Below are 9,333 nucleotides of genomic sequence, written 5' to 3' on the forward strand. Positions count from 1 at the left end.
GGGATAGTATCTTGCTCCAACAGGTGCTTAATAAATATTGACGGAATTAATTAATTAGAATTAGCCCATGCCAATTGATTAAATCTTTTTTTCTTACTTTTTTTTTTAATTGAATCTAAATGCCTTAAAATCAAGTTAGTTGTTTGAATATTGACATCCTCCCAGGAAAGCTATGTTTATTCATTCCAGAAAATGATTAAGCGGCCGTAATCATAAAGGTACTGGAATAAAGTCACTGTGGGCACTGTGTACTATAAACCCTGCAAAGTCTGTTTACAATTCTGTGTGGGTGTAGGAGGAAAAAAGGATTCAAATATAAATATGAGTGGGAAAGAAAACTTGTTTTGAGTACATTGTATGCATTTGTTAGCATTTGGAAGACAATGTAGTAGAATTTATCATGTCGAAGATTATGAAGTGAAAGAAACAACTTATATATAAAATCTCGGTGAATCTCTTCTATTTGGGGCTTCAGTTAATAAAAGTTTTCTTAAGAAAACTGATTACTTCAGTTCTTTTAAGTCCAGTACATCATTACACATATCACATCATTTCATTTAAAAAAATGTTTTTCAGGAGAATGAGATCAAAAGACCAGATTTCATTACTAATATGGTGTGATGTGTAAAAACTGTGTTCCCAGTTTTAATTTGTTTTGTAATATAAACATTTTTCAAAGAGTTTATCTTTTTCAATGTAAAGAATTCTTCATACAACTGGGTTTTGTTTGGTTCTGATTCGATGACCGTACATGCTCATAGCTTTTCACTTTATCGACTATTGTAACCGATATAGACCACCTCCACCAGTTGCCATAGAGTCAACTCTGACTCATGGTAACCCCATTTGTGTCAGAGGAGAACTGTGCACCGTACGGTTTTCAATGGCTGATTTTTTGGAAGTAGACCGCCAGGGCTTTCTTCCAGGGCACCTCTGGGTGGACTCAGGCTTCCAACCTTTTGCTTAGCAGCCAAGAGCTTAACTGTTTACATCACCCATTTTTAAAAAGATTTAAGATAGTATCATTTAAATTTTCTCTAAAAGGAAGTACAGTCTTTATTTGCCTGCTGAACGGTCAATTTGTAGGTTGTAAATAAGCATTTCATGCCTTACTCAAGAATACCCATTTATTATGGGTTCTCTCAAGTGACGGAAAATTTTAAGTTCAATTCAACGAAAAGACATGAATAATTTTTTTAAAACATTTTATTGTCTGCTAAGGGCATGTATTTTTAGTTACAGCATTTACTAAGGAAAGTGTTTGTAGACACAAATCACTGTGCTCTTGCGTGGTTCCTGAAAGCTACTGAAATATCAAGTTCAGTTCTCTTCGTCTGATCGGTTAATCCTGGGGGGAGCGGAACAGCAAAAGGAACAATTAGCGTAGTTTACAAACATTCCCCTTGAGCACCATGTATAGTAACATATGGCTTCAGTTTTGCCAAAGAAATGTACAACAATTTAAGTTGTACTCTATAATCTCCAAAGTTTCTGTCATCTCATTGTCCTTAAACATGAGGTGTGCATGAAGGAGGCCTTTGATTTCAGGACATTCAAAATATATAATTGAATAATAAAATAACAATGGTTTCCTTTCACTGAATACTTCCTGTATGTCAGACACTGAGCTAATCAGTTTATTTTATTTTCCATTAAATAACTCTAACGAGGTATCAATATTTATATTCTAATTTTACACATGAAGAAACTGGGTTTTTAAGATTTTAAACTACCCACCTGAAGTCACCTTTCCATAAAGAGTTTTGGCAAGGTTTGAGCACACTATAAAGTCCACGGCCTTAATTATTAATAAACAAATCCATGTGTTTTCTATACAAAGGGACAAAGGGTACCTTAGACTAGAATAATCGACTATAGGCACCAGGTTATTTGGGATACAATCAATTTTCAAAAATTCTGTCCCATATTCCCTGTAAATATACTCAGAATTGTGAAGCTACATATGGTATATACTATAGTGTAATTTTTTTTGTTAGAAAGCTATGATATTTGTACTTGGACAGAGCCTTGAAAATGATCTATTCCAATCGTCCCCCACCCCCATTTTAGAGAAGGGAAAACAAACACCCATAAACTTGAAGTAACTCTTTGGGAAAAAGCTATAACTAGAAGCCAGATGTCCAGGCCCCCCCATCCAGGTCATTTCTATGTCACCCTTCCCTGCTTCTCAGGAGCAAATCACCAGTAGCATTCAGAACTTGTGGAATCACATAGTCTCCTAGACACAGAAGTGAGGGTTTATGCATATGATGAGGTCACCTTGTTGACTCCTTCCTATTCATTTGGAAAAGCTTCCCTTTCTGGAAGGAGATTTTGAGCTAAATCATGAAATTTTTTTGCTGAAAACATAATCTATAGAATCCTAGCCCTGAATGGGAATCTTACAGTCTGTCTAGTTTAACTGCCTCCAAGTTAAATTAGAACGTATCTCCCCTAGATAGTCCCCAGGTAATTGTCCTTAAGGTCTTTAAAGAGATTTCCCACCTCCCTTTTATAGCGTGTTCAAATATTTGTATCTCCTCACTCTCGAACATTGCCCTTTTTGTATCTTCAGTGCAATTCTAGACTAATCTTACTAGTCAAACCCTTGAAAGATAAGGAGAACAGATATTCCCTTATACTGTTGCCCTTAAAATTAATGGGCAATATTTATTCTGCTTGGAATTCAAAATAATTGTAGAATTCGAACTCACCATAAAAGCTTTGGTCTTAATTACTAAACCATGCAAATGAATAAACTTGCTTACAATGTAAAGTTATACTACATGCCTTGGACTAATAGAATCATAGACCTGGAGCTACCGCAGCTCTGGGGCCTGGATAGTTGGAGAACTCAGAACTCTGGGGGGCAATTTTGCTCCCCCCCCCCCCCAGGACTTGTACTGTGCTGGCTTCGAGGTACACTCACCACTTCTTCCCGTTTGGCCTTGTCTGTTGCTGGCCAAGCTTCCAGAGGCAGGTCAGGAAGCATGGGGGGCAGAGGCTGCATGGGGAACATCGGAGGCAGAGGTGGCTGTGGCGGCAGGGGATGGATGGGGTGCATGGGTGGCTGGGGCTGCATGGGCTGGTGAGGCTGCGGCTGGACTGGCTGGGGTTGGTAGGGTTGCTGGATGGACGGAGGGAGGTGTGGCTGGTGGCGTTGGGTTGGAGTCATGGAGTGTTGGCCGGGAACTGGCATCATTGGCTGCTGGGGGACCATGGGCTGCTGAGCGGGCACCATGGGGATGTGGTGATGAGGCTGCAGGGTGTGGCTCTGGGGATGCTGCTGGGACAGCACAGGGATGATTTGGTGGTGCAGCCATCCACCCATGGGCTCGTAACCATAGGAAGGGTACTGGTAAGAAACAGAGAGTCACATTTACCATTGGCTCCGTTGACCTCCAACGGGAGAAGTAACAATGTTTTCTTTCTCATTATGGCCATATGAATATTTCATTCTTTTTTTTTTTTATTCCTTTGCAAGGATTTCTAACTGTGTGCACAGACCATCGAAAGTCCTGTGGAGTGCACATCTCTAGTCTTACACTCATGGGGTTGCCGTGAGTCAGAATCGACTCCATGGCAACTGGTTGGTTGGACACAGATACGACTTAGTACAACTAAATTTCCCATTAGTATCCATATGTGGAGGAGACCTGCTGTTTCACTTAATAAGGGGATTTAGATGCAAGCTTACCATTTTAAGGAATAAAGAACAGGATATCTACCTACCGGCTGCCTTATCATGTTCTGGTACCACTTCAGAGGGGTGAGCACCTTAGGAGAAAGAGACATTAGAATACATATGATTTAGTTTAAGTTCAGGAAATAGAAGCTCACTCCCGCAGTCAATATTGGTAGCCTGAAATGGTGACTTTACAGACAAGAGAAGAAAATAAGCGTTTGTCGAGGGCTTCCTGTGTGTCAGGCTCTGCACTGCATCCATCACATGCATGTTCCATGTTTTGTCACATGCTCTGAGGCAAGTAGTATCAGTATCACTCTCACTTTGACAGGCAAGGTCATGGGGAGTTACAGAGAGAGACTCATTAACTTGACTGAGGTTACAGGAGTAGTAAGTCTGTTTAATTCCACAGCCCCTGCTCTTTATTGCCGGGGCAAATAATAATAATCATGTGACACAATATTTATTTTGTCCTTTTTGATTTGCTGTCACAAAGAAAAAAAAATGAAGAGGAGGTAGAAACACGGTCCCTCACTCATCCTAGAAACACAGGTTTACTGGTCAAATACATCAGCCTTTTAAACTGTTAACAGAAAGTCTTGCCCCAAACCTTGTTACCATTTTCTTCCATTTCTATGAGTTACAGACTCACAGACCATTACCTGAACCAGTGAGAGAGGTAAGAGTTTCATTCCTTTCTGAGCGGGGGTTCCTTCACACAGTAATATGACATTTTTATCAGTACAACAGAACAATTATTAACCACACTCAAGCTGTACTTGACAAAGCACTTTTCATATTCATTAACTCCCCAGACAACATTTTCAGGTGTGGTTATTATTATTATTTCCTTCTTCCAGATGAGGAGACCAGTGTTCCAGAGACAGAACATTGGTTTGCCCAAGGTCAGGCGTGGCTAGTGCGAGGTTGAGGAGAGCTTCAAACCGGATTCCAGAACTCTCTTTCCAACGCACTGCAGAGTCTCAGATAACACTTGGTTGCTAATCTTTCAGTGAAGCCAAATGAGGGAGATACATAGAGTGCGAACATCTTCTAATCAGGGGTTTTCAAGCTGGAAAGGATCTTAACTAACATCCTACCCGATTCCCACATTTTCCAGGCTGGGATAGAACAAGGCTTTTCAGCCCCAGTTCATTTGTGCCCTAACATGGAGCCTCCCTGAGTGGTATTTCATGATGGAGAATTTTATAGCCATAAGTAGGAGGAGAGACTGAGTCAGAGAGGCCAGGTAGGAAGGTGCTGGGACAATGCAGGGTTTAGGCGACCTATCAGGGCTTAACCTGAGAGGCTGGTGGCAGGAACTGAAAAGTGGGACCCTTTGAGAAACATTTTGAATGAAGAATCAACACACTATTCTTTACAGAGCGCAGGGCATTGTTAACTCAAAACAATGGTCAAAATTAGTAAAGAGAAAAATTACCTCATAGCTGAAGTTGATATAAGCAGGGTGCCCAGGATGAGGCGGTAGCTTTTTAGGGAGGGGGGAAAGAGACGAGAAGGAGAGAGAGGGAGAGAGAGAGGGAGAGATTAAGTCAATATGCAATTGTTTACATTAAGGGAGACTGAAGCTATTCCAAATAAAATCTTTATTAGTGCAGAATGTATTTGAGGTCTACGTTTAGTTTGTACTTGTACACTCTGTAGGAGAGGCGCCTTTTTATTCTAAAGAGATCCAAAACAGCTAACTGACTTTTCTGGGAGTTATAGTTTTATAGTGGGAGTAACTTCTGGAAGCAGAGACCAGCACACACGTATCCTTCAGTGCTCTTCGGACCCTCCATGTTGTCAATGAATGCTATCCTATCCTACCTACCATTTTACTTGACGTAACTCACTCCATGTTGAGAAGAGAGGTATGTTTCTCTCACAAAGCTACAACATACCAACAAGAGGAGAATTGTCTTACTAACCTTCCCTTGTAGAAGAGGAGGTGGTTAAGTGCTTAAGTATCAAAGGGACTCCTCATAATTGGCATGCAAAAGAAATAATACATCAACAACGAAAAAGAAACACCACCACTAGGTGCCAGCTTTCAATGCACACGAGCGCAAGATGGGGTGTAGTAAAGTAGAAACCTTGCCAGTCCCGTGAAAAATGAAGAGTAAGATTTAGGAAGTTCAGGCCAATTCATTTTGTTATTCTGTCAACATTTTTTATGGCAGAAGACTTTCAAAGTTCAAAACAAAAAGCAACTTGAATAATGATCTAAACCACGACTGTCTTTCCTTTCAAAAGTGGGTACCAAGTGACATTCTGGTTGGTTCTGGAGTAGGGTAGAGGGAGAGAGAGTCCTGCGGAGTGGACAAGGGGCGAAGAAAACCTTCCTCAGACACCAAGCTTATTCAGAGTCAGCTCTATTCTTTAAAAATGCTCCTGTTTCACAACAGGGCTAGTTCACTTTCATCTGAGTGGATTCATCGGGTAACTGCCTTTCCTATACCTTCTTGATAGAAGCCCCGAGAGAGTAGGGTGTTGAATTGAGGTGTGGGAAAGGTCTGAATGTGTAAGGCGCGGGCCCCTCGGGGGACTGGGTGTTGTCACAATGCAGGACTTCAGGAAGGCAGAGCAGAGGATCTTGGTCTTGTGGGTGAGAGAGGAGGAGAGGAGGCAGATGGGCAAGCTTTGCTGGCCTCTGGTTCTATCAACTGCTCCGTATGCCACCAAAAAGCAGCTGGACCTGCATTGCCTGTGTGTGAGCTAAGCTTGTCTACCTGTCTAGGAGAGTGGGTCAGACTTCCTGGGCTTCAGCACATTTGAATTTAAAATCTATTAACATGTAATTGGATAGTAGGATTCCGTGCAGCCACACAGAAGCCACGTGCTTAACAGATGCACCCACAGGGATGGGACTCCTGGGAACTGAGAGATGGTTCAGAGAGGAGTATTCCTATCACAGAAATCTTACCCCCGGACGATACCAGTAGTGGGATTTGGAGGGCAGGGGAACAGTTGGGTTTTAGAGAAAACTGGTATTTTTCTTGTAGTATTAGCCTAAGTCTTGGGCGCCCTTTCAAGTGCCCCTTCTGAAAGTTTCCTCCATCCTGAGGTGGGCTCATTTGTTTCTCGAAGCATGGTCCACAGACCACCTGCCACAGGATCTCCTGGGGTGCTTGTTAAAATCCAGAGTCCTGGGCCCCACCCCAGCTGTATGGAGTCCGAATCTTTGGGGGAGGCATCCAAGAATCTATGGTTTTAAACCAGCTTCTTGGGTGTTTCTTAAACACAGAGACATATGAGGACTTCTGTTCTTGTGCTCTTTTAAACCCTAAAGTTCAGCAACCGTGGGACAGAGTTTGCTGTCCAGGGTTGGGAAATCGGACGTTGACTTATGCAGGGGCATGATACTCACTGGCATAGCGAAGGCTGCTCCCAGGAGGCAGGCAAACAAAATCCAGGTCCCCATTGTTTGATGGCCCTGAAACATAAGACAACACCCGCTCTTCTTATTGCTTCTCAAACATGGACATAATTAATGCTCCACAAAACACATGTAATCCACATCAGTCTGTTGTTCATAAAAAGGATGGGACCATTCTTTGTGAGGTTACTTTGTTCATATTTCATTCCCAGTTCTCAGCTCATTCCATTGCTTCTGGAGTCACCATAATGATAAAGATGCTTTTAATTTGGGTTGAGAGCTGAACACTTTGGAGGGAAATGAATAATCTATCATTACATAATTTGGTCTGCCATTTCCCTGTACCCACATACAGCCTGCAGAGTCATAGAAGCGAAGTGTAATTTACAATTACTGATTCAAGGAACAGGGCTGGCTCTAAAAGTTGATGAGATTTTCCACATCATTACACACATTAGTGCCCAGACCAAAAGGTTGAAGGGTTGAGTCTACCCAGAGGTGCCTTGGAGGAAAGGCCTGGTGATCTGCTTCCAAGAAATCAACCTTGAAAACCCTATGGAGGACAGTTCTACTCTGACACACAAATGGAGTTGCCATGAGTCGGAATCGACTCAACAACAGCTGGTTTTTTATTTTATACTTTTAGAACAAGGAGGCACAGAAATGTTTTTTGTAGTGTTCACTTGCATTATTATTGGTTAAAAAAAAAAAAAACAAAGACTAATCTTTTGAGAAGAGACATTAAGTAATTTGCCAAAATGGATTAAGTGGGGTTTCATTCCAGGTGGTTTGACCCTGTAGGTTTTCAGGCAAGCCCTTCAAGTAGAGCTCTGAGCTCCAGGGTTAAAAGATGGGGTTAAACAGAAGGGAGAAGACAGACTAACATTCTGGGATTCTTCCATAAATTTAAAATGTTTCCATCTCTAATCAATGGCATCTTCCTTTTGCTTGATTCTGCACTGTTCACAGATAGCCCCCCTTGGGACATGAAGCAAAACAGGCTATCCTAAAGTGTGCACTTTGCTTTGTGGGCCAAATTATTGACTCCCTTTGAAAACTGTCACTAGGAAGACCTGAAATTTTTTATATGTGCTGAATGTAATGTGCAATAATGCTGGCTATGAAAGAAGTAGCACTGAAGTTTTCTACTGCTACATCTGTTTTTTTTTTTTTTTTTAAATAATTTTATTCACTTTGTTGTTTTTGAGAATATACACAGCAAAACAGACACCCATTCAACAGTTTCTACACGTATTATTTAGTAACATTGAGGACATTCTTTGAGTTGTGCAACCATTCTCACACTCCTTTTCTGAGTTGTTCCTCCCCCATTAACATAAACTCACTGCCCCCTAAAGTTCTCATCTAATCTTTCCAGTTGCTGTTGTCACTTTGATCCCGTATAGACAGTTCTTAAAAGAGCATAATGCTCAAGGCAGACATTTTTTACTAGTTAAGCTAGACTATTGTTTGGTTTTAAGAAGACTTCAGGGAATATTTTCGGTTTAAGGTTTAAAGATTATCTCAGGGCAATGGTTTCGGGGGTTCATCCAACCTTCATGGCTCCAGGAAGTCTGGAGTACATTTGTTCTTTTTGAAGGTTGAATTAGTGAGAAAAAATACAGCATAAACGTGGAGTTGATGGTTCTATTTGATGTAATTAAACAAAATGTTTCTCAAAGTAATGAATCACAGCCTATGAAAGTAGCATTTTACCTTAATTGATCAATAATTAAATAAGTAAATATTTTGCATGTGATTTGGCCTCAAAAAGTGCTTTGAGCTTCCAGAATGAAAATTTAAAGAACTATAGACACTTTGCTGCATTTTAAAGTAAAATAAGTCATTTAAGTAATCAGAGTCTAATTTAATTACAGTGCAGCTGAACAAGTAACTAAATATTGATGGCATAAAGTATTAAAAATGTGGAATACATTTGCATCAGTTAAACATGAAATACAGAGAAGTGAGCAAAATAAAAAGGATACCTAATTATGAATAAAATCCACATACCTTTGAATGTCTTCAGACTATTTCTGAAACTCAGGGATGCTTGATCCGTTAGATTTCTCCCAACTAGGAGCTCAATTTATATCATTCACGGCCTCTAGAACAACCAATCAGGTTTCTGAAGGAAAAATGTGTTGAGTATAACTAAAAATCTCTGTATCATGATAGTTTAGCAACCGTGATCAAACATACGACTGGGTGTTGTGATTAGTGTATAGAGTCTTTCATTATGGGCCATAATAGGTTTAACAGGCAAAAA

General features: G+C 40.7%; 1 protein-coding gene across 2 annotated transcripts; it reads right to left on the reverse strand.

The window, feature by feature from the left end:
* Window positions 1–1,202: 1,202 nt before the first annotated feature.
* AMELX (amelogenin X-linked) lies at window positions 1,203–9,127 on the reverse strand. 2 transcript variants are annotated; one of them, XM_004386353.1, is made up of 6 exons: window positions 9,078–9,127; window positions 7,056–7,121; window positions 5,127–5,174; window positions 3,733–3,777; window positions 2,930–3,355; window positions 1,203–1,348 (listed from the first exon to the last, which is right to left on the reverse strand). In XM_004386353.1, the coding sequence occupies exons 2-6, from the start codon at window positions 7,107–7,109 to the stop codon at window positions 1,343–1,345; spliced, it is 579 nt and encodes a 192-aa protein (XP_004386410.1). In that variant the 5' UTR covers window positions 7,110–7,121; window positions 9,078–9,127; the 3' UTR covers window positions 1,203–1,342. The 2 variants fall into 2 exon arrangements, with proteins under 2 accessions (XP_004386410.1, XP_004386411.1); XM_004386354.1 differs by lacking the exon at window positions 5,127–5,174.
* Between the last annotated feature and the right edge of the window lie 206 nt (window positions 9,128–9,333).

Source organism: Trichechus manatus, unplaced genomic scaffold, assembly GCF_000243295.1.
Source record: "Trichechus manatus latirostris isolate Lorelei unplaced genomic scaffold, TriManLat1.0 scaffold00162, whole genome shotgun sequence".
Lineage (NCBI taxonomy): Eukaryota > Metazoa > Chordata > Mammalia > Sirenia > Trichechidae > Trichechus > Trichechus manatus.

What these genes read in the sequence shown, in the direction of transcription:
- AMELX (XM_004386353.1), bottom strand. Translation starts at nt 7,109, where the DNA reads ATGGGGACCTGGATTTTGTTTGCCTGCCTCCTGGGAGCAGCCTTCGCT. An exon ending in ATATCAACTTCAGCTATGAG is followed by an intron (nt 3,778 to 5,126) that starts GTAATTTTTCTC and finishes CTTTCTCCTAAG; the next exon opens with GTGCTCACCCCTCTGAAGTG. An exon ending in AGAACATGATAAGGCAGCCG is followed by an intron (nt 3,356 to 3,732) that starts GTAGGTAGATAT and finishes GTTTCTTACCAG; the next exon opens with TACCCTTCCTATGGTTACGA.